At 44.7% G+C, this 25,589-nt stretch overlaps 1 protein-coding gene across 2 annotated transcripts in view; it reads left to right on the top strand.

The window, feature by feature from the left end:
- Positions 1–25,589, top strand: part of ABAT (4-aminobutyrate aminotransferase) — a 396,642-nt gene that overhangs the window by 211,634 nt on the left and 159,419 nt on the right. For both annotated transcript variants that reach the window (XM_040356981.1, XM_040356980.1), the window contains exons 4-5: positions 3,105–3,134; positions 3,904–4,021. In XM_040356981.1, coding sequence (XP_040212915.1) covers positions 3,105–3,134; positions 3,904–4,021 — 148 coding nt within the window. The remainder of the gene's footprint in view (positions 1–3,104; positions 3,135–3,903; positions 4,022–25,589) is intronic.

Genomic DNA, 25,589 nt, shown 5'->3' with positions numbered 1-25,589 from the left:
CTGGACGGAGAAGGCAGGTGCTTCGATCGACCAAATCTGCAGGGCAGCAACATGGACAAGCGAAAATACTTTCCTGAGGCACTACAGTGAGTAATTTTTTTTCTATGAACCGTATTTGGGGTTGGGCTTTACTTTTGTGTGGTGTCTATACAAACAGTGCAGCACAGGCTGTGAGTTGTGCTCTGCTCTGCTATTAAAGTATAGTGATGGCGCTGGTCTCAGGCAAGCTGGAGACTAGCGCCATCAGTCAGACCTCAGTTTTCATCTCTTTGCTAGCTGCTGGTCAGACAACTGTGGGGGGGGGGATGGCATCCTGTCTGACCACGTAGCTTATCTTGGCACTTATTGGTTGAACTAGATGGACTTGTGTCTTTTTTTTTTTTTTAATTATACAACGAAGAAAGATGGGACACAATACTATGTATACATGTACTATGTATATACTACAATACAATACTATGTTCTTTGTCCCCTGGAAGACAGGAAACCTTAAAGTGAGACGACTTATTTAAACATAAATAAGCTAACTTTCTCTTATCGTCCATGGACGAACACAGCTCCTTAAGTCTTGACAAGTGGGTTATGTTCCCTGTTTACAGGAGAGGACTAGGCAGAAACATGTTAGATAATTAAATACATGTTACACTAACAGAGTTGAACAGCCCCGCCCAGGGGGCGGTCCCTCCAGACATAACCCTCCTCACTGCAGCTGCAGCCTCAGTTTTGTTCTGCCTAGCAAAGGAGAAGGACGTATGGCTCCCTTTGGGCCCAGCGCCCTGAGGAGAAATTTTATTTTATTTTGTTTTATTTTATCTTTTCTTGAAGAATCTTCTTTCAACTGTCGGCTGAGAGACAGGCTGGATAATATAGATCCTTGTAGTCTACTAAGTCCGACCAGCAAGCGTGGGCACACCTTTGCAAAGAGGCTGGGTCTGCCACACCATACCCCATGGCTCCTGGGGTGGCCGGTGAGCTTTGCTCCGAGGTCCACATATGACTGGGCTGTGGTGTTGTCTCACTCACAGTGGACCAGGCCGACAGCTACCTCCATTGCGGTTGTAGTTCTGTCGGGAATGCATCAGCTTGTCCTCTCTCGGATGGGTAAGTACAGTCCCTCCCGTTTCGGTGGGTAGGTACGGCTGGACATTCCTGGGGTTCGGGGGTCCTCTTCCCCTCCCTTCCCTGCTCCTTTCCCTTGCTGCATTGCTAAGGCATGCTGTCCTGGGGGGGGGGCTTTCCTGAGGGGGCTGTGTTATCTGGCATTTTATTGTTTGTTACTGGGTTTTCCTGTGGGGGGTTTTCACTGTAAAATCTTAGGAGGCTTTCTCTGTTTAAAATGTGGCGTTTTGCCGCCGTCTGGCCGACGCTGGCGCCATTTTTGGGAGGTTTTCGATTACATTAAAAACTACCATTGTCGGCCATTTTTTCGTAGCCACGCCATGTGCAGCGGGCGACCATCTTTGTGCAGTCCTGACCCCTAGTGCTGTATCTATGGCGCACACAGGTTTTTTTTTTTGGATCACACAAATCAGTGGTGGACCCTCCGGGTCTCATGTATAGGTGACCACTCTCCCTATTGCGGGAGTCCCCGCTTGTATGGATCTGGCTGTTAGAAGATCCGAAGTACTGGCCCTTGCCATGTTTACCATGCTGGGGTCTGTCTTGCGGCCTATTGTGGCTACTACTCTGGGGTCTCAGTCGCTCACCCACGCCCAGCACTATCCATCCCCCCTCCACAACGCATTCCCAATCCAAAAATCGGCCCAAAATATCGGCCGCAAAAATCAGCATCATATATCGGCCTTCGGCCTCCCCAATTTCGAAATATCGGCATCGGCCAGAGAAAAACCCATATCGGTCGACCTCTATTATCAGTCCTTGCTTTAATCAATTTAAAAAGAAAGGTAGAAAACCTCATTCCTATAAAAAGTGCAAAACCACTACACGTATTCTGTAGAATAAGAAAGTGGAAACCGATTGTAATAGTCTAAAGCTCCTGCAATTTTTCACCTTGAGAAATTTGTATGACACTCCTTACATTGGGTCCTGCTACAAGTTGTAATTCAGCCCAGGTTCACACTGGGCTGTGGAAATGAAGCCGTGAGAGTTCAGCTGAACTCGCATGATTTCACTCCCGCTTGTCCGTCCTGATTTCGGCCGCGATTTCAGAGACATCTGCACAGATGTCAATGTAAATCGTGGGCCAAAATCACAAAAAGTGGTACAGAAACTACTTTTTGAAATCGGTACAGCGCCGCAGATGCAGCATCGCACTGATTATGCCGGTGCCATTGCCGGTAAATTTAGCCGATTTTTAACATGTCAAATTGCATGTCAAATCGCACCAGTGTGAACCAGGGCTTAATCAGAATATAACAGCTGTAGTGTATCCATTGGATTGTCTTCTCCTGGAATAAAAGGCAACTTTAGAGGTCACAATTCTCTTGTTGTAGGGCTGGTTCACACCAGAACGCAATATGGGAAATGTGCATTCCATGTGTATCTCCCGCACCACGTTCGAAATGCACTGCTTTGCAATTCGCTATGGGTGTCAGTACATTTTGCTGTGTTTTGGTGTGGTGCGTTTTTTGAAAGTAGAGCATGCACTACTTTTTGTACATTCTCTACTTTTTGTACATTCTCGTGCAATTTGTAGCCAATTCAAATTTATAAGCTACAAAATTGCACTGCAGGGAACTGCATGGGTGCACCTGCGTTTCTGTGCAGTTTTGGTGTGAACCATTCCCTAAGGCATAATACAGTAGTATTGGCAGTGTAACAGTCCCACCAGTAGACAAAGCTAATGCAATTTCTCAACGCTCCACTTTTAGCGGTGGATGGAAAGATCCTAGATTGCTCAGATATGGTATTATTTATCAAACTCTCCGAGACCAGAATAGTCTTGCATTGGATTGAAAAATTTAAGATCATATGTTTCTTCAGACATTTTGATAAATTTTGTCTATTTTTCATTATTTCTTTAGGTTCAGATTTTATCTTGTTTAATTTGTAAACTTTGAGAACCTTTTATTGTGTGCATTCTAATTATGACCTGTAAATACTTTGTATTGTGAATTTGATTTTTTTTTTTTTTTTTTTTTTAGGAATTAATTAAACAGCTTAACAACATACAGGTAAGAGGCATGCCACATACATATACACTTAAAGGGTCACTAAAGGAAAACATTTTTTTGCCTACAATTAATGTTTGCAAGGTAGACAGACAGAATAGTGTAATGATTCTGTTAAAAAACGATTAAATGCCTATTAAATTCCTTCATCTATATCACCTCCGGCGTTATAGTTTCTGTTCTCTCATTCACTTCCTGGTTTGCATCGTTCGTTCATGTAAGAATTACATTTCCCAGTATGAATTGCGGCACGCCCAGTAATTCACACCTCCTTGAAGTCTCTAACACGTAGAGAGTGTCCTGCCACACAGATGTAGTTCCCAGGAGGGGGTGAGCACGTTACTGACCACCGCAGTAAAGCCTCCCATCACGGTGGTCAGTAAAATCAGACAAGCATGAAGTGAACAGAACAGAGAAGAAATAGAGCAACTTCTGAGCAAAAATTAACAATGAGGAAGTGAAAAGAGGAATGTCTGCAGGTAAAGGATGCTTATTATGAAAAAATATTTTTTCCTTTACAACCCCTTTAATCAAATATTAAACAGACATGTCACATCAATGGTATTTTTTTTATAGTCAGAGCTATGAAAATGTGTGTTGTACTTTTTCTGTTGACCTTGCCATAATGAGCTTTTGTTTATCCCTGTATGAAAATAAAAAAACAAAGACTAGGTTCATAGCTTCTCAATGAATGTTGGTTTTTCTTTGCACTTCTCTTTAGTTTTAGTGAGTTATAATTGTTTAAGCTTTTTCTTTTATTCCTAAATCTCAGAATGCAGATGCTGTGAATTTTTTCTGCAATTATGAAGAGAGCCGTGGAAATTATCTTGTTGATGCTGACGGCAATCGAATGCTGGATTTGTATTCCCAAATATCATCCATTCCCATAGGTATATAATTTTATGTGTATATTTTACATATGTATATTAGTAGTTCTGCGTTTCAATATATGCTTACATGCAAGCTAGCACAACATTTCTGAACCTTCATTTCCATTGCTCTTGGCAAACTGCATGATCAATAGAACTACAAGTAAATGAACAAAGGTATTCTAAACCAAGAGGAACATTATCTGTGTAACAGTGTAAATTAATCAGATATGGGGGACAAGGGGGGAAAGGGGATGCGCAAGGTCACCACGGATATATGGGTAAGAGTTGGTCAAAACCCATAATAGATCATGTACCCTGATGGGTTCTGTTGCTGTAACCAGGTACTAATAGCTAAAAAGGTAGGGGAAAGGAAGGGGAGTGGCCTGAAGGGGCTTAAAGGGGTTACTATTAGCAACAATGATTGATCAAGAGAATGTTCAGCTACAAAAAGTATTTATTAATTAATAGTATCAAAAACGTATATAAAAAGTACAGTAGTTGGTGAGCTATATGAAAATGGTAATCATCATATATAGGAAATGGTAATTACCAAAAAACAATATGACAAACAGGACTAACAATGGCCAACACAAGACTCACGACACTAGTCCGGACGTGTGTGTGTATTCAGCCACAATTTACCTGCACAACATGCGATACATGGTTTGCCTAGTAACATGGCTGGACTGGGACAAAAATTTGGCCCTGGACTTCATCCAGACTGGCCCACTTTGACAGGTCTCTCCCATGGCGGCCGGACAACTCCTGCACCCCCCCCCCCCCGGCCACCCAAGCCCCCTCTCCCCCCTTCACTAGCCACTAGCCATTCTACTTTATTAGAGTAGAATGGCTGGTACTGGTACTCTTATAGGCAGTACCAGTGGAGAAGCTAGACATTATTTCACCCGGGGCAAAGAATCAGTTTGGTGCCCTCCCTTATGGGACAAGATTAGGCAGAAATGAGAAACCCCCCGGCCATAGCTATTGAGTCAGCTGTCTGTCCCCTCCCCCATGCTCCTCTGTCGGTCCCCCTGGTCCTCCCCCTGCTTCTTTGTCTCCCAGGTGAGCGCTGCAGGAAGGGAGAGACAGAGGAGCGCGGCGGTCCGCTGTCACTGAAGCCGGCCCACTGAGCCATCAGCCCACCGGGAAACTCCCTGTAGTCCCAATGGCCAGTCCATCCCTGCCTAGTAAGATATATGGGGGCAAAGTGTATATCAGGGAAATTCCTGATAGCCCCTATTAAACTAAGGCCAAATAGGTGCTGGTCAGAAGTGGCTGGATACAGTGTGTGGGGGAGAGGGGGGCGGGAGGCGGTGGGATGGATCTGCAGGACCAAAGGGTATTAATTAGTTAGTCTTCATAAGTGAAAGAAAAAAATAAACATTTTGGGCCATAAAGATACTCAAAAAAGAGGCCACATGGATAGTTTGGTCTTGAAGTGCAGATGCTTGAGGAGTGTTAGTCAAGTCAAATTATGCAGGATCCATATGGATCTGTTAGTAGGTAGCTAGCAGAAGGTTAGTTAGCCATGCAGCAACAGGTCCATTTGATAATGGCAAAGGGGGCAGTATGTCAAAGGCTAAACGTGATTGAAGGCATGTGCTATATATAATTTCTGCAAGTGGTTGCTAAGCACAATTTAGCCACAACCGTACTGGTGCAAATGAATCCAATGCAAATGCATTCCCAAGTAGCTGTGTGTACGTTACCAACTTCTTGTCTGTTGTCATTCAGCCTGGTCACCCGATCGTTTTGATTGTGGGTGGATTCCTGCAGTAGTTGCCTCTGTTAATACGTATCCATTGTTGGAGGATTCGTGGCAAAAAGTCCTGACAGGATTGACCACACAATTATGGATGCCTGGATGCGCTGTACTCCTCCGTCCAACTTCGTAATGCTCCTCAGCGTCCCAGAGCTCAGCCGCCGCCTGGAACACCTCCGTTCCCCGCGCACACAGGGGACATCACGTGACTGCGCCGGGTGATGACGTCAACGGGTTTCGCTTGGCTCAGTAGCGTAGCTTCATCTCGGACGTTGCTGACCACCAGCGGCAGTGCCCATATATGCGCACATTACAGCTGGTGATTATCACCAGGGCGAGAAGATGAGTATTTAATTGAAGAACAAATCAAGTCCCGTTGTAGGAGTTACTGAGATACTCTGTGATGGAATTTTTCCCCCCCAAGTTCACTATTGTAATAGATCCGTTTAAAGGAAAGAAATCTATAAAGGGAAATAGCAATTCGCCAAGTTTTAAGGCAGTCCCTGCTAGTTCCAACGGTGCTATTATACCAATAAACCGACCACGTATAATATGTTCATTCTAAAAACTAAACAAAAGGGGATACAATGCATACTGGCAATATGAGAGAACATGGGGGTAAACGACACAAGTAGATGACATAAGGAAATGACACTTGGGTAAGTGCATGAGTGTTACCCACTTGAAGCACTGAAACTCAATAAATGTTCACAAGAAAACATCAATTAAGGAGAAATATCACAGCACATTAATTGTCACCAATGATGAGACACAGAACAATAGTAATTAAATTCAAGGATTATTCCGTTAGAGGTTTTTAAAGGAAAAAGGGAAAACAAGGGAGGAAAAAATGTGTATATAGTTGTGCAAGAATATTTTGGTATTTTTTATTATTATTTTCTGTTTTTTATAAATAAAAAAAAACACACATTCAAAAATCAAAAAGTTTTTATCTCTAATTTTTTATTTTGTTTTTATTTTTATATTATATTTAAAATTTTTATTTTTTTGTGTATAGTAAATAATGATTGAAGGGGGGACTGGATAGAATAATACATGATTGCCAAGTATGTGCAGTAGGACTGATGATTACTGCCTGGTATGGAATCCTAGGGAGTAGAGAGGTACAACTAATTTATCTGGGAATTTTTGATAGGTACCCCAGGGGCTGGGATTCCAGCAGGGCCAAGTCAGGGGTCCAAGAAGACCTGTAAGTTTAGTTCAGTGTTGAGGCCAACAGGCACTAGGGATTTCAGACGGTACACCCACCATTTCTCCTGTTGTAGGAGGATGCGGTCAAAGTCACCCCGTCTGTTCGGTAACTTTAGGGCATATATGCCCTTCACGGTTAGACCCCTTGAGCTCCTGTCATGGCACTGCGCAAAGGTTTTCGCCAAGGGTTTATCAGGTATCTTCTCCTTATTTATTTCCCTGAGGTGCTCACCAATTCGAATTTTGAGCGAGCGTTATGTTTTGTCCACATAAATCTTTGGGCAGGGACAAGTGATAACATAAATTACACGTGTAGATGAACAGTTGATTAAGTTTCTGTTCTCATAAGAACCTTGTCCATGAGCATCGGTGAATGTCGATGTCCGGTGTACATAGGGACAGATCTGGCATTTGTTACATGGAAACATGCCTAAAGTTTGCGGATAATTAGATAGCCAGGTAGTATCAGGTTCCCTTACAAACTCGGATTTGATCAGCATATCACTGATGCTCGACGTGCCACTAACTTAGGTGAGTCACCGACTATTGCGGCTAATGCTGGTGTATTGGTCAGGATGCCCCAATGTTTATCCAAGACTGAACGGACCGAGTCCCACTGGGATGCGAATGAAGTGATGATTCTGATCGGTTCAGTCTTGGGGAAGTTTATCAACTGATCTCTTTTTGGTCAATAGGTCGAGTCGATCACGAATTGCCACTCTTTTCTTAGCTTTTTTAATTTGGCCATGTGAATATCCGCATTCTCGAAATCGCGTATATAGCTCCTGGCACTCCCGTCGGTAGTCATGCGCATTTGAGCAGTTTCTCTTTATGCGCAGGAACTGTCCCACGGGAATGCCATTCTTTAGCCAGTGTGGGTGGTGACTTGTAGCATAGAGCAGGGTATTGGCCGCGGTATCCTATCGTAAAGTACCGGTGTTAATTTGGCCCTGCTTGATTGTGATCTGTAAGTCCAAGAATGACAGTTTTTCAATATCGAAAGTATACGTTAAACGTATATTTTGTTTGTTTTTGTTAAGTTCCAGCATGAATTGGTGTAGTAAATCAACGGGTCCCTGCCACAACATCAGGACATCATTGATGTACCGCCACTAGGTAAGTACATGGCGGCGGTACATCGGGGATGTGTACACGTCCTCCTCCTCCCACAGACCAAGATGGAGGCAGGCATAGGCCGGAGCCCATGCCGCCCCCATAGAGGTCCCCCTAATCTGGTGTTAGAAGCTATTCAAAAATTGAAAGAAATTGTTGTGTAACGCAAAGTCCAGGATTTCAAGGATGAACTCGTTTTGTGGTCCCGATGTAGGGTAAGTGGAGTCTAGAAAGGTTTCCACTGCCTTGATACCAACCAGGTGGGGTATTGATGTGTATAATGATTCCACATCAATGCCAACTAGCAATACCGCACCTGGTTGGTCGCAGGTGCTGAGGTCATTGAGCTTGGCCAGGACATGTTGGGTGTCTTGTACGAACGATTTCAGGTCAGTAACCATTTCTTTAAGTAACAAATCAAGGTATTTACCTATTCGTTCCAAGGGACCCTGACAGGCGGACACGATCGGTCTGCCTGGAGGTTCCTGTAAGTTTTTGTGGACTTTAGGGATTTTTTTTTCTTCCACTTATGAAGTCTGATACCCTTTGGTCCTGCAGATCCATCCCACTGCCTCCCGCCCCCCTCTCCCTCCCCCCCACACTGTATCCAGCCACTTCTGACCAGCACCTATTTGGCCTTAGTTTAATAGGGGCTATCAGGCATTTCCCTGATATACACTTAGCCCCCATATATCTTACTAGCCAAACCATGTATCGCATGTTGTGCAGGTAAATTGTGGTTGAATACACACACGTCCGGAATAGTGTCGTGAGTCTTGTGTTGTCCATTGTTAGTCCTGTTTTTCATAAGATGATTATTAACATTTTCATATAGTTCACCAACTACTGTACTTTTTATATACGTTTTTGATACTATTAATTAATAAATACTTTTTGTATCTTTACATCCTCTTGATCAATCATTGTTGCTAATAGTAACCCCTTTAGGCCCCTTCAGGCCACTCCCCTTCCTTTCCCCTTGCCCTACCTTTTTAGCTAACAGTGTAAATTAACTTTTTTTTTTTAATCTTTCCACTAGTCCTTTTTGTTGTTGCCCTAGTCATGTATAGAGATGGGCCAAACACCCCCCCAGCTCGGTTGGCACCAGAACTCCCAAACAGAAAAAGCTCTGACCCGAATGATGAACCTTATTAAAGTTTATGGGACCTGAAATTGAAAAATCAAAAGTCCCCATTTTGAAGGCTTATATGCAAGTAATTGGCCATAAAAAAATGTATGGGGTCTGGGTACTGCCCTGGAGGACATTTTATCAATTCAAATTTAATAAAATAAAATAAATTTAGCCACTTCCAGGCCGCCCATTGTCGTTATTTGTAGCAAATTTTGCGTTGAATACCTTTGTTATGGCAGCATATAGCTGCCATAACCCCATTTTTTTTTTTTAGAAACTGCTGGTGTTCTGCCTTCAGATAAAAGTGGTCTCTGTGGCAGATTTGCAGCAAAATCACTTTTGGCTGCGGAAGAGGTGCCCACCCCCCCTTACCGGAGCCGTCGGTAGCCGCGGAGACGAACCAGTCCTTTCCCCTCTGAAGCTGGAAGTCGAGTGAGGGCATGATGGCCCCCATTCGGCTCCATACCATTTGATGATGGAAGCAACGTCAAACGTCACTTACGTTCAATGGTCTTAAAGGGGATTTTTTTTTATTATTGCATTTAAGTGTAAATTTGAGATCTGAGGTCTTTTTGACCCCAGAACTCACATTAAAAAGGTCCTGAAAGGTTTTTTTTTTTTTTTCTAATAGAAGGGATGTTTATATTCCTTGTAATAGGAATCAAAGGGATACATTTTTTTTTAAAGGGACAGTGTAAAAATAAAAATTAAAATAAATTAGATTTTTTTTATTTATTTCAAGCGCCCCGTCGTGCTCGCGCAGAAACGATCACCTCTGCATATGTAAACTGTGTTCAAACCACACATGTGAGGTATCGCCGTGATCGTTGAAGTGAGAGCAATAATTCTAGCAAAAGATCTACTCTGTGACTCAAAACTGGTAACCTGTAGAAATTTCAAAATTTCGTCTATGGAGATTTTTAAGTGTCAAAGTTAGTCCCCATTCCATGAGCTGGCGCAATTTTAAAGCATGACATGTTGGGTATCAATTTACTCAGTGTAAAATTATCTTTCAAAATTAAAAAGAAAAAATCGGGCCAACTTTTCTGAGTTCCTATTTTTTTTATTTTTTTTTAAAGATATTTTTATTAGGTTTAAGACAAACCAACAAACAGAAAAACATACAAAAAAAAAAAACATCAGACAACCTGGTCATAAACGTTAGGCAGTACACTCAAACATAGAAAAATAAACTGACATCAATGCAAAATATAAAGTAGGCACAGTGGTAAAAGGCTCAGGTATAATACCGGGATATAGCAAAAGCGGAGGTCCAGACATTAGAGATCCGTGAGGCACAGCCCATCAATGATCAAGCAAGAGTAGTACAATCGTTGCTGGGAGAGGGTTAGCGGACTTGCCAACCATCTACCCCAAATTTTGTGGAAAGTTTTGTTCCGTTTCTGGAGTTCAAAAGTAAGTTTATACAGTGAGATAGCCTCATTAATAAGTTTTAACCAGAGGGATTTCAGAGAGGTCTGTGTCCCCTTCCAGGGCAGTAAAATTGCTTTTTTAACATAGAAGAAGAGTATATGGAGCAGTCTCTTGGCATGTGATGATAGGTGTAATTCGCCAAAGATGCCTTATAGGCAGTTCTTTGGATGATTTATGTTTGGGAGGCCTAGCGCCGATGAGATGAAAGCACCCACTTCTTCCCAGAAGTCCTGGACTACGGGGCATGACCAGAAGCAGTGTAAGAAATCGGCCTCCCGGCCACAGCCACGGAAACAGGCAGCTGAGGGCCGGAGACCTATCCTGTGTAACCTAGCCGGAGTGGGTTTGATGGAAAATTTTGACCTGTATGATGCGGTCCCGGGAAGCAATAACAGAGGTTTTATACGTATCGCTAAATTCTGACCAGTCCTTGTCTACCAGGGAAATGTCTAGAGAGGTCCATTTTACCTGAGCTTTTTGAAACCTGGGGTCAAAGTCAAGCATTAGGGCTGCATAATAGGTGGAGACAAGTTTAGTGGGATCTGGCTGTCTGAGCAGTTTTTCCAATGGGGGCAGGTCAGTGGGATCATCCAGGGAGCTAAACTGGGCACGGATAGCGTGCCTGAGCTGGTAGTAATAAAATTAGGTACGATCTTGGTAAATCGAAATCTAAACGTAGCTGAGAAAAAGATTTAAAGCCCTGAGCATTGTACAGGTGGCATAAATATTTAACCCCCCTGGAGTACCAGCGATTGGGATCAGGAAGGGAGTATAGAATCAATAAATTGGAAGGGCTCTCGCGCTATCGGTGCTAAATACTATGGGGGGGGGGCACTGCTGCAGTTACCTGGAACCGGTCCTGGCCAGAAATATGTGAATATAATAAATGATGGTGACTGCGCTGTGTGAGGAAGTGGAAAGAGCAGATGCACAGGGAAGTGAATAGCAAAAACCCACCACTGAGTGATCGCTAAAACCAGTGAGGGTGGGAGGTCTGTGGGTCAGTAATGGTGAACAGCAATAAGCATAAATTAAATATTAACATACACTATAATTAAATTAAATAGTGAACATCACAAACATGAGAAGCATGTAAATCCAAACAGCTTAATTGATGTGGATAGTGCCAGAAAGTTCAAATATAACACAATCCAAATGGAGTCCCAGAAGAGGGAAGATGTGGGACCGTAATAAGGTAAAAAAAGTCAAATAACACAAAGTCTTAAAACCCACCACTGAGTAATCGCTAAAACCAGTGGGGGTGGGAGGTCTGTGGGTCAGTAATGGTGAACAGCAATAAGCATAAATAAAATATTAACATAGACTATAATTAAATTAAATAGTGAACATCACAAACATGAGAAGCATGTAAATCCAAACAGCTTAATTGATGTGGATAGTGCCAGAAAGTTCAAATATAACACAATCCAAATGGAGTCCCAGAAGAGGGAAGATGTGGGACCGTAATAAGGTAAAAAAATCATATAACACAAATAAAGTCTTAAAGTGCACTGTGAACGATAATAGAGGCCCAAGGGGGTATCCCGTGGTAGAAGAGCAGACTTCGGTGCGCACACCTCTAGTGGTGTAAAAGGCTCACCTCCAGGCCATAGCACGGACAGCCTAAAACCAATTAAACACTGTATGTTCACAGGCTCAGCAGGGTAGAGGTGACATCAAAATCTCCACATCAAATGGTCATGTTGAAAGTGAAAGACAAGGGCAGATATGGCATAATACTGTGACTGCAGGTATGGAAGATAATATATCACATGCACATGCACTCACATGGAGGCCTATAGCAGTGGGCCTATCTCCTACGAACGATGAGTTTGTGCGATCCGTCTTGATAGGTGCACTTCCTCTATCTTTCGCTACCACCTAGGCATCCACTGGGTGTTGGGTGCTCGGAGGGGTATGTAAACAAAAAACAAAAAAGGAGGGCAATGGTGCAGTTCCGCATAAAAGGTTTAATATAGAAGAAAGGGTAAAAAACTCACATTTCCAGTGGTAAGGTGTTTCCAAACAAAACGAGCACCGCGCTCGTGTTCCTCCCGTTAGGATGTGTGGGGTCTGGTACTTCCTGTCCCTACGCGTGGCGTCACATCACATGACTTCTATATTAAACCTTTTATGCGGAGCTGCACCATTGCCTTCCTCTTGTTTTTTCTTTACATACCCCTCCGAGCACCCAACACCCAGTGGATGCCTAGGTGGTAACGAAAGATAGAGGAAGTGCACCTATCAAGACGGATCGCACAAACTCGCCGTTCGTAGGAGATAGGCCCACTGCTATAGGCCTCCATGTGAGTGCACGTGCATGTGATATATTATCTTCCATACCTGCAGTCACAGTATTATGCCATATCTGCCCTTGTCTTTCACTTTCAACATGACCATTTGATGTGGAGATTTTGATGTCACCTCTACCCTGCTGAGCCTGTGAACATACAGTGTTTAATTGGTTTTAGGCTGTCCGTGCTATGGCCTGGAGGTGAGCCTTTTACACCACTAGAGGTGTGCGCACCGAAGTCTGCTCTTCTACCAGGGGATACCCCCTTGGGCCTCTATTATCGTTCACAGTGCACTTTAAGACTTTATTTGTGTTATATGATTTTTTTACCTTATTACGGTCCCACATCTTCCCTCTTCTGGGACTCCATTTGGATTGTGTTATATTTGAACTTTCTGGCACTATCCACATCAATTAAGCTGTTTGGATTTACATGCTTCTCATGTTTGTGATGTTCACTATTTAATTTAATTATAGTGTATGTTAATATCTAATTTATGCTTATTGTTGTTCACCATTACTGACCCACAGACCTCCCACCCTCACTGGTTTTAGCGATCACTCAGTGGTGGGTTTTTGCTATTCACTTCCCTGTGCATCTGCTCTTTCCACTTCCTCACACAGCGCAGTCACCATCATTTATTTCTTTCTTTCAGGAAGGGAGTATAGTTCCTGCAGATTGGGGTTAAACCACAGGGGGTTGTTGGGAGATTTCAGCCAGGTGTGCCTGGATACTTTAGTGACAATATAATGAAAAGAGGAAAGGGAAGTGGCAAGTAGTGAGGTTCCGGGGCGATCGGGGACCCGGCCTCTGTAGATAATATTATGTAGGGTTTCCAGAGAAGATGTGATGGCTCCCTCCGTGGAGGTACAGGCATTGGCCGGAACCGGGCACAGCCAATCGTGGATGTGCACCAACTGGGATGCCAATTAATATAGAAAGAAGTTGGGAAATGCCAGGCCTGCCAAGTGCGCTGGCAACCGTAGTGTTTCAAGTGCTACCTTGGGGGAGCCACCCTTCCACAGGAAAGTAGTACATATTGAATCTATGCGTTTAAAAATAGATTTAGGTATTTTGCAAGGGGAATTGGCAAGGATATAGAGTAATCTCGGTAGGTAGATCAGTTTGAGGACGTTGGCCCTCCCCATAAGATCCAGAGGCAGATCCATTCACTGCTTGGTCTGCTCCCGAAGGCGGACCAATGAAGGATCTAAGTTATTGGCGACATATAAAGATTAAGGGGTCTGCACCAGAACCCCAAGGTACCTAAAGGAGGACACCTCTTGAATCTTGGAATCCAGGTGAATCAGGGGAGGCTCAGCCACATCTAGGAGGAAAAGACTAGACTTATCCCAATTCACCCGGAAGCCAGAATAGTCTCCAAAGGTATTAATCTCCACCAACAGGGCCTGAAGTGATTTATTAGTATTAGCCAGATACACCAATGTGTCATAAAGTGAAATGCGCTCCTCTATATTAGCAATTGGGAGTCCTTTAATCGAGAGGGAGGAGCGAATGCGAACCCGCAAGTGGCTCCATGGCCAGGGCAAACAAGAGGGGTGACAACGGGCACCCCTGTCGTGTGCCCCTAGTAATCGGAAAGGGGCCAGTGATGGAGGAATTGACCCGCACCCGAGCTACAGGGGAGGTGTAAAGGAGTTTTTTCAATGCTAGAGAACGGGGGTCAAAGCCATACATCTGTAACACCCGGAACAGATATGGCCATTCCACACTGTCGAATGCCTTGCAAGTGTCCACAGACACAATGGCACGAGTGGGAGGACAGTCGTGTGGATATTCCAAGTTTTGAAACAGCCTGCGGATATTCATTCTGGTGGACCTGCCGGGGATAAAGCCCCCTTGGTCACTATTGACCAAGGACGTGACTACAGTGTTCAAGCGGTTTGCCAATATTTTGGCCAGAATCTTAACGTCCACCTTAATAAGATAAATTGGACGGTAAGATTCGCATTTAAGTGGGTCCTTACGATGTTTTAATAGAAGTACAATCAAAGCCTCTTGCATCGTTGGGGGGAGGATCCCGACATCTAGAGCTTTGTTATAGGTTCGCAAAAGAAAGGGGCACAAAAAGTCTTTAAATTGTGAGTACCATTCAGTCGGGAAACCGTCTAAGCCCAGAGTGTTATTTGCAGGCATTTGTGAAATGGCTGCAGCAATTTCCTTAACCGAGATAGGTGCATCCAGCACTTCACGCCCCTCCGTTAACAAGGAGGGGAGAGATATGTCAGCCAAGTAGTCATTCAATTGGGAGTCAACGTAGTCAACCCTACAGGTATACAGGTCTTTGTAAAAGCATAAAAAAGAGGTCTAGGATATCCCCTGGGTTGTCACTGATGGGGCCTTGAGCAGTAAAGATACGTGGGATGGAAATGGGAGAGTGGTCAGGTCTAGTCAGATATGCCAAGAGACGTCCGGCTTTATTACCATGTTCAAACGATTTTTGTGTGGCATGCAACATGCGTTTTTGCGTGAGATCTAACAGACGGAGTTAATAATCCCTATGGCTCTGTAACCATGCCTCCCTCGTGTCGGAGGCAGGGTTAGAGGCATAAGCAGACTCAGCACGTACCATAACAGTCTCAAGTTCCTCTGGTTATTTTTGCGCAAGACCCCTGTGATGGACATTAAAAAATGCCCCTCAGAGTTGTCTTAAACGCGTCCCATTCAGTGGAGGGGTCTACTTTTCCCAGATTATCATTCCAATAGTTTGTGATGACTGTCCTGTATTCTCCCTGCACTACCTAGTCCTCCAACCAGCATGAGTTCAGGAGCCAATTAGCAGGTCCCGAACCTGGGAGGAGGAGGAGGTCCACTGAGAGAGGGGCATGATTAGAAACCCCTCTAGGCATATATGAAACGGCAGAGACAACAGGGAGGGTCTCAGCCGGAGAAAACGCCATATCTAGTCTGGACATGGTGTGGAAAGAATCCGAGTGGCGGGAAAAGTGGCGTACATCCGGATTTTTCCATCGCCACACCTCTGTAAGGCCATGAACTGAACCTGTGCCAAGTCTAGAAAAGAGGAAAAGGGTCTACCTCGACCACCCAGGCGGTCCATAGTTGGATCCAATATAGCATTAAAGTCCCCCACATAAAGTAAGGGGCCAGGGGGTCTAGTCAGAAGCTGAAGTGACAGTCTAGAGAGTACCTCCACTGAAAACGGGGGGGGGGGGGCACATAAATGTTCACCAGGGTAAAGGTCACAGTAGAAATTTGCAAAGTAAGAACAATAAACCGCCCGTCAGGGTCGGTTTTAACTTGTACCGTCTCAGCCGGGAGAGATTTGACTAGAAGGATAGAAACCCCCCCTGGAGTAATTAGTATGAGTGGCATGATAGGAGTTAGACAACCACGGGCATTTTAGGGCCCTTGTTTTAGAGCCTGTAAGGTGAGTCTCTTGGAGGCAGATGATGTGCGGGCGACATTTTTTTAATACTGAAAAGACCAGGGATCTCTTCTGGGGTGCATTCAGACCTCTAGTATTCCAGGAGACTATGCTTAGGGGCTTTGCCATTGTAAAACATACAGTAGTAAATAAGCACAAAGTAAAATGCATACAAGAATTTAAATGACCAGACAGGCCGCGACACCTGAAGCACATACACGCACATGAGTAAAAAAAGTGCGTGAATCCGCCATCAGACCATCATGAGCCAGCAATGAAATAAAAAAAAACATTAAAAGTCTGCCATAGGCAGCAACCTGAGAAAAAATATAGGAGTAGAAAAGTGCAAAAAGGAACATAGAAAAAAAGAAAGAAAAAAAAGAGAAAAAAAAACACAAAAAAAGTCCCAGAAAGTCTAGATAAAATCCCTTGCCCCCCTCCCAGCTCGGCCAACCCCAACATAGCGAGCCTTGGATCCCTGAACTGTAAAACGAAAACCCCCCTCCTTAAACTGAGGGAGAGCTGTACCGTGGCCTTGCCACTAACTGGTATGGGGGGTGTAGTGGAGTCCAGAGTGTCTTCCGAGCAGCATTGTAGGGGTGAAAAGCATCACAGTCCAACAGCGGATGCAGTAGATTGCAGAGTAAACAACCGGCAGAAGTTGTAGGGGGATAGGCCTGTTAATAAGGAGGAAGTTCAGTCTATTAGGATTAAAGATGACAGGGTAATAGTTCTCAGGCCTATTGCAGGGAGGCGTACCATACCTTCATGAAAATTCGGATCACAGTGCAGTCAAGGCAAATGAGTTCTCCAAAATGGAAGGATGGACATATCCATAATCAGTTCAAGGCAAACCTAGAGGAGAATGCAGGGGCCTAGGACCACAGATATTAGGCAGCCCTGTGCCTAGGAAGAACTCTGTATCCATCATTGAACCAGGCCATAGCCTCCTTGGGGTTGTTGTAGAAGTGCGCTTGCAGCGGCATGCTATTCCATCCGGTTTGCGTTTAGTTGGACCATCATTTATTTTTCAACAGGACAATGACCCCAAACACACCTCCAGGCTGTGTAAGGGCTATTTGACCAAGAAGGAGAGTGATGGGGTGCTGCGCCAGGTGACTACCTCTTGAAGCTCATCATGAGAATGCCAAGAGAATGCCAAGAGTGTGCCAAGCAGTAATCAAAGCAAAAGGTGGCTACTTTGAAGAACCTAGAATATGAAATATATTTTCAGTTGTTTCACACTTTTTTGTTCTGTATAATTCCACATGTGTTAATTCATAGTTTTGATGCCTTCAGTGTGAATCTACAATTTTCATAGTCATGAAAATAAAGAAAACTCTTTGAATGAGAAGGTGTCCAAACTTTTGGTCTGTAATATATATATATATATATATATATATATATAATCTCAAAATCCATATATCAAAATCCAAATCTCAAACTTTGTGCCAACCACTAAGATAAAGTGCAAAAGAGGGGGGCTCCTATATGGGTCCCATTCCCTGTGTTTATTATTTGTTATGCAAAGTCCCAGTGAATAACCAAGTGCTCTAAAACAATAAGCGTTCCTCCTATGGAGCATTCAAATGCAGCGTGCTTTCACCACCTTCGTGATTATCCCATCACCGTCAGAAATGGCCACTCACCAGATCCTGCTCAATTAATGCCTTTGGTTCATTCCCAGGATAACCACTCCTATTTGTGCCACCAAAACTGTCGCTTTTATTATGGCCTCTTTCTCTTTATAAATTCTCATAGGGAATACATGGCCATCATAGTGTAGTAGGTAAAAGAATTTATTGGTTTAAAAATACAAAAAATATTGCACTCACATTTTTATGTGCCTCTATGCAGGCACCAAGCTTCTCCAGCCGTGTATGCAAAATTCGAGAGAAAAAAATGTGTTCCTCTATCGTGTTCCCTCCAGGCCTTTCCTACAAACAGCGTGATGTCCCGTGAGTTTCAGCAGCCTCTACGCGTTTCGCAAAGGTTCTTGCGTCATCAGGAAGCTGCTGTACTCCTAATGTTCTCCATATTTATATCCCCCCTGTGGCCGACTGTAACTGAAGGTTTCCACCCCCGGAAATGAGCAGACCGGAAGTCCTCACGCTGCCATTTTTGTCCCTGGAACCGTCACTCTATTTATCCCCCATCCAGACCTCAGCCTTTAGAGTGACTTGCACCTTTTGATTGCAGCAAACCATATAACATAAAAACATTTGTATTTTTTCCGATTTGCGCAAGTAACACCCGTTCCAATCCACTTGTTGGTTATATTTTTTCCAGATTGGATGACCAGGATCACTGCATGGATCAGTTTCCCATGGCGTTACAAACGCTTCTGAGTGAGCCGTGCGGGCTCACCTGGAATCTCCCACTGTGTCTGCTCCGGTACAACCTGTGTTGAAGGCCGTCCCTGTTGCTGCTCCAGTCTCTGTGCAGGCACGCACCTCGAGTATTGCCTCTATAGGAGGCATATCTGGTTCCACTCTGCTTCCCCAGCGATTTGGGGGTGATCCAGTTAAATGCAGAGGGTTTCTCAACCAGGTTGAAAGTAACTTTTGAGATGCTGCCCCAGGTGTTTCCCACAGACAGAAGCATAGTAGGTTTCGTGATATCTTTGCTTTCTGAGAGAGCCTTGGAAAACTCTCTGTGGGAGATACAAAAACCCATTGTCCTGAGTTATTCAGAATGTGTGGCTTCCTTCAAAAGGGTATTTGACATTCCTGCACACTCCGCTTCTGCTGCCAAGAGCCTCATGTCCTTCAGAGTATGAGAACTGTTGCATATTACGGCATGGAATTCCGTACTCTGGCAGATGAAGTTGCTTGGAACAATGAGGTCCTTGTGGCTGCTTTTTCTCATGGTCTCTCGTATAACATCTCGGATGAGATAGCAGCCTTAGATATAGCCACTGAGCTGGAGAAGTTGATCACATTTGCCATCCTCATTGACTCCAGACTCTCTTTAAAGCAGCGCTTGCGGAAGCCTTCTGTACATTTTGTCTCAGAGCTTTGCAGTCCCACCCTTGCAACCCTCACCTCCCATGCCTCCTGGTACCGAGTCGGTCAGTGAACCCATGCACTTGGGCTTTGCGTGTCTCTGTGGATGAAAGAGCCCTTAGGAGGAGGGAGAGATTGTGCCTTTATTGTGGACAGGCAGGTCACTTTTTGAAGTCTTGTCCTACTTGTCCAGGGAACGCCCGAACCTTGAGGTCCTGTCACGGACAGACCTTAGGTGGTGTTTCGGCTCCAGCTATCAAGAAGGATAAGTCCCTTGTTTCAGTTACCCTTTCTTGGACCGAGTCGGCCGTCGAGATACAGGCTCTAATCAACTCTGGGGCTGCAGTCCTGTTCATTTGATGCTGCCTTTGTATCGAAGCACTTGATTCCACTGCAGCTCCGTGACACTCCCCTTGCCATTGAGGCTCTTAACGGGAGACCTCTACATTCTGCCCTTGTGACTCATGAGACTGTTCCGTTGTCTATGGCTGTAGGGGCTCTTCACCATGAGATAATCCAATTCCAAGTTATTTCCTCACCTAAGTTTCTGCTGGTTATTGGTTTTCCCTGGTTACAGAGGCACAGCCCTTCTTTTGATTGGCTCCGTGCTGAGGTGCTCTCCTGGTCCCCACAATGCAGTAAGACATGCTTCCAGAAGGTAGCCAAGGTCCTGTGCACCTCTTCACTCTTCTCCCTACCGGAGGAATACCGCGATGGTCAAGCCAGTACTTTGCCTCCACACCGGTCATATGATTGCACAGTTGACCTTCAACCTGGTGCCATACACTCTCGTAGCCGGATTTACCCTTTGTTGGTCTTGGAGGAAAAGGCCATGGAGGAGTATTTTTGCCAGACACACTTTCTCAAGGTTTCATCCGCTAATCCTCATCTCCTGCTGGTACCGGTTTATTCTTTGTGAAAAAGAGTGGTAAACTGAGACCTTGTATTGATTGTAGGGGTCTCAATCGTTTCACAATTAAGAATGCCTACCCTATTCCGTTGATTACGGAGTTATTTGACTGCCTCAAGGGAGCAACTGTTTTCACAAAGCTGGATTTGAGAGGGGCATAAATCTTGTGGAAAACTGCATTTAATACCAGAACAGGCCATTATGAGTACCTCGTAATGCCTTTTGGCCTGTGTAACGCTCCTGCAGTTTTCCAGGAATTTATTAACGATGCCCTCCGAGTTTTGTTGCAGTTATGTGTGGTGGTTTATCTCGACGATATCCTCATATTTTCCAAGTCCCTGGAGAGCCACCACACAGATGTCGTGTGCTTCAGAAACTAAGAGAGAACAATCTCTATTGTAAATTGGAGAAGTGCGAATTCAATCGTGAACAGGTTAAATTCCTGGGTTATGTTATTTCCAGTGCTGGTTTTTCGATGGACCCAGAGAAACTTTCATCAATCCTACAATGGCCTTGACCCATGGGTTTACGTCCTCTGGAGCGTTTTCTTGGCTTTGCCAACTATTATAGGAAGTTTTATTTGTAATGTCTCATCTCTGCTCAAGCCCCTGACTGATATGACCAGAAAGGACGGTAACCCCCAGAGTTGGTCTCCGAAGTCCATTAAGGCCTTTGAGAGTCTTAAGTATGCCTTTTGTTTTTGCTCCTGTGTTGGCACATCCTGATCCTATGTTACCTTTTATCCATAAGGTTAGTGCTTCTGAGACTGGAGTTGGTGTTCTTCTGTCTCAATGTCCTGGCTCTGAGAGCGCTATGCATCCTTGTGGCTACTTTTCCAAGAAATAGTCACCTACGGAGTGCAATTACGAGATTGGTGACAGAGAGCTGTTAGCGATAATTTTAGCCCTGAAAGAATGGAGACATCTCCTCGAGAGTACCACTGTGCCGGTTCTCATTCTTACTGATCATAAGAATCTCACATTCTTTTCTGAGGCTAAACGCCTTGTGATAGTTTTGTTAACCGCAAAAGGGTTAATATGGATTCTACTACTGTTCCAAATTCAAAGTTCAGATAACTAGCTTGCACGACCGTCTCAGTTGAACTACACTGTTATCTCTGCTTTATTTCAGGCAATACAAACTTCTACATACAGCATGATACGTCACTATTATGTTAATGTAAACTAGAAAGCGCATCTAATTGGCTGAGATACAAGAAAAATACAAAGATGGGGTGTCGATCTTAGCCGACCCTCTGATGTGTCTTCACCTCCGCATTCCTAAAGCTGTGTGGAAGAGGGAGGCATTCGCCATCTTTGGTCTTCTCCAGTGTTCTCAATGGGAGGGGTGTTAGGAGCTGATTTGAGTAAGGAAGGACTATAGCAGTGGTATACATGAAAAAGCAATATAGACTTTATATTATAATAAAGATGCATAGAGAATAGACATTTTCTAACTTATTATGCTCATTAAATTCCTTCACAGACCCCCCTTAAAATGGCTATTTCTCCTATCTCGCTCTATCACCTTCCAGGACGGCACACCTGAGAGATGATGGCTCCTCCCTGCAGGAAACTCAATCAATTGACAGCTTGTTATAAGTCCCCACCCTTCCTCTCGATCCCCAGTATTGATCGTGTTTCTCCCGAACACAGCGACATGTTTGTTTTGTTTTAAACCTAAAGACCGGGGAGGGTCGAATGGTACCCCTGTTGAGACAGGTTTTAGGGAAGCCGGGGAGGGCTGAACTAACCTGTAGGCTTGGTCCATCTCACAGGTCGCCCCAGGCGTGCACCAGCGCTCTGAGCTGCAGGGAGGGTGAGCCATCGATGTGATGCAAAGGAATGCCGCAATAAACTGCTCTCTTCACTCCCGGGGGTTGCTTCCTATTGGAAGCACTGAGCTCCAAGCCTTTCTCTCAGAGGAACAGGGACCGCATCACAGGAAGTGGGCGGTCCCCCAGAGCGCAACCCGGAAGTGTTTGGACGCCGGGAGGCAGCGTGGAGAGTGTTGTGGAAGGCGGTGGAAGTGGTCAGCTTGCGGATAGCCCCTCCAGAGGTACCGGCAGCCAGGACCCAGTCAACCTCCTCATGGAACAAGAGGACGGGAAGAAAAATGCGACTGCAGGCAGATCCAGGTCGGGGACCGGTGAGTACAAACCCCCCTTGGAAAGGGAGGAGGAAAGGGAGTGAGAGGTTCTGGCTTTCAGGAGTCGGAGATTCCGGGACCAGCCAGAACAGGAATCTGGATTTCACCTCTCACTTTGCCCCTTTTCCCTCCCAGTACAAACCTGCAGTCTTAGGGGAAGACGGAGTAATGTTATGTCTTATATCTCTTGTCTTACAGAATCCCCCAGCAGAGCCCAGGAGGCCTCAGTTCAGTCTCCTGCCGCAATAGGGCATAGTTCCTCTAAAAAATTTGGGAACTGTAAGGATAAGCTCCCAAAGTCCCACTCAAAACCCTTTTGCTATAAATGCATAAACAATTTAGCAGGGAAGGAGGCTGCTGCAATGATGAAAAGTTTTCTTGCATCCATGCAGACGGAAATGCTAGCAACGGTTAAAGCCTTCCGTGAAGCAGCTGGACAGTCAGTGCAGAATCCTGACACAGAGGAACTTACCCCTACTGAAGGCACATCCGCTCAAGAAAGCCTATTTACGGGGGGACCCAGTGCCCTCTTCCCACCCTCACAAATGCTCCCTCTAGGTCAGGCAGAGGAAGAGGAAAGTGAACTAGCAAGCCAGGTCAGATCAGGACACAGCTCAGAGGGAGAGGTGGATAGAGACTCCCTTAGCCAGCCCCAGGAGGATATAAGACTAAGGAGTCACCTCTTCGCTGTGGAAGATCTTGACAGTCTCCTCCAGGCAATTTACACCACAGAGGAGATTCCAGAAACCCCTAAAGCAACCTCAGCATAGGATAAGGTTTATAGGGGGTTGAGCAACTCTCAATTTAGGGTGTTCCCTCTCCACCAATCCCTTAAGGAGCTTGGTCCTACAGGAATGGAGAGAACCTGAAAGGAGAATTGTCAGACAAAAAACTTGGAAAAGAAGATATCCCTTTCACCAGTCTGAGGAGACCTTTTTTAAGCTCCCAAGACTAGATGCGGCCTTGTCGCAAGTCACCAAGTTGTCTGACCTCTCCTTTGAGGACGCAGGCAATATTAAGGATTTAAAAAATAAAATAGAAAAAGTGCAGCGCAAAACTCAAATATATAAATGATACTGGTATACTCAAACACCAATACCATAAGTGTGAATATGAATATGCAGAAAAAATGGAAAAAAAAAATATTAAAAATTAAATACAATTCAAAAAAACAGTCCATAAGTGTCAGAAGATGAGTGAATTAAACGAAAATAAATCTCCACCACGTGACAATCCACCAACCTTTTGAAGTGATCCCTCCACCGTTGTAGATGGCTACTCTCACCTTCATATATGGACCACTGAGTTAACAGATGGTCAATAAAGCAAATCAAATAGGCAGGTCATGAACAGGAACCAGGCTGATGTATTAGATCCTCATAAGACAACCAAACCGCAAAGGACAGGTGCATGTAAAGAGATAATCACAGACTAAGTGCTCACTGTTGCAATGTGTGGATTTATTCTTTAAAAGAAGCAAAAGTCAGGCTACTCACATTTGGCCAGACAAACAACTGCATGAAGTAACAATCTTTAGGAATGAACAGCAGATGAGCGACGTGATGTTTCAGGCTCCTAAACCACCTTTTCGAGGCCCCCCTGGGCAAGCAAAGCAGAGAACCAAAAAGGAACCCAACAAACGCTGAGGTTACGGTAAGGGGAATAAAAAGAACAACTTACTTTTCCCCTCCCCCAAAACTGACGTGACGCCAAGATCAGAATTGGGGGACGGTTGTCCCAATTTGCACCTCAATGGGAAAAGATTTCAGACAGCTCTTACATTTGCCAAATCCTACGAGAAGGTTATCGTCTGGAATTTTTGGCAACACCCCCCTCTATGATCACTCTTGGACATCCTCCCAGGGATGCCCTAAAAAGGTCTGCCCTCGTTGAGAATATCCAGGAATTGGCCGAACAAGTAGTAGTACCAGTACCGAAAGAACAACAATACCAGGGATTCTATTCCCACATATTTGTAGTCCGCAAGCCATCGGGAAAATACCATCTGATAGAAATTTAAGAAACCTGAACAAGTTTCTGGAATACAAAAGATTTATTATGGAAAGTATCTACTCGGTACGGAAGAACCTCATGAAGGAAGCCTAGACTCTAGACCTCAAAGATGCCTACCTACACGTGCCAATCCATGTGGATCATCAGGCATATCTGAGGTTTGCAGTAGTAGTTAGAGGAGAGATCCTCCACTGGCAGTTCAGAGCACTGCCGTTTGGTCTAACAGCCAGCCCAAGGATTTTCACAAAGATCCTAGCGGAGGCAGTGGCCTTTCTGCACCTCCAGGGTATATCCCTTATACCTTACCTGGACGATCTACTGATCTCCGGACAGTCAGCCTCCCAGGTCATGTTGAATACCAACAAAGCAGTATCAGTCCTAAAAAGTCTGGGTTGGATAATCAATACAGAGAAATCCTCCCTCAAGCCAGAACAGGTCAAGACCTTCCTGGGCTACATAGTGGACACCAGGCAGCAGAGGCTCTTCTTGCCAGAAGACAAAGTGGCAAAATTAGCTTCAGCGGCAGGGGATCTAATAAAAAAACCCAGGCTCTCCAGAAGGAACATTCTGAGAACCCTAGGCCTTATGTCAGCAAGTATACTAGCAGTAGTCTGGGCACAACTTCACTCAAGGACACTTAATTTCTTCTTGCTGTCCTCCTGGGACAAAAAGGTGTCCCTGGATCAGGAGATACTGCTCACCCCTCAGGTCCTGTCATCCCTGGAATGGTGGACAATTCACCAAAACCTAAAAGAAGGTCGACCATGGGCTCAGTGGAACCCGGTAAAGGTTACCACGGATGCCAGTTCATGGGGGTGGGGGGCCCACCTAGGGGAGAAAAAAGCCCAAGGGCAATGGAACAGCTCACTAGCTTGCAGGTCATCCAACTACAGGGAGCTCAGAGCGGTAGAGGAAGCCCTAAAAGCCTTCCAGGAAGACATCAAGGGCAAAGAGGTCCAAGTAAGCTCCGACAACGCCACAGTCGTAGTCTATTTGGGTCACCAGGGAGGTACCAGGTCCAGTTCCCCTACTAGAACTATCCAAGGAAATCCTGGACTGGTCAGAAGGGAAAGTTCTCTCCATTTCTGCCATACATATAAAGGGGACAAGCAATACAGAGGCAGACTTCCTCAGTCGTCAGCTGATAAGACAGGGGG

The sequence above is a fragment of the Rana temporaria genome, chromosome 6 (assembly GCF_905171775.1).
Source record: "Rana temporaria chromosome 6, aRanTem1.1, whole genome shotgun sequence".
Lineage (NCBI taxonomy): Eukaryota > Metazoa > Chordata > Amphibia > Anura > Ranidae > Rana > Rana temporaria.
This window is presented reverse-complemented; position numbering and strand designations above follow the sequence as displayed.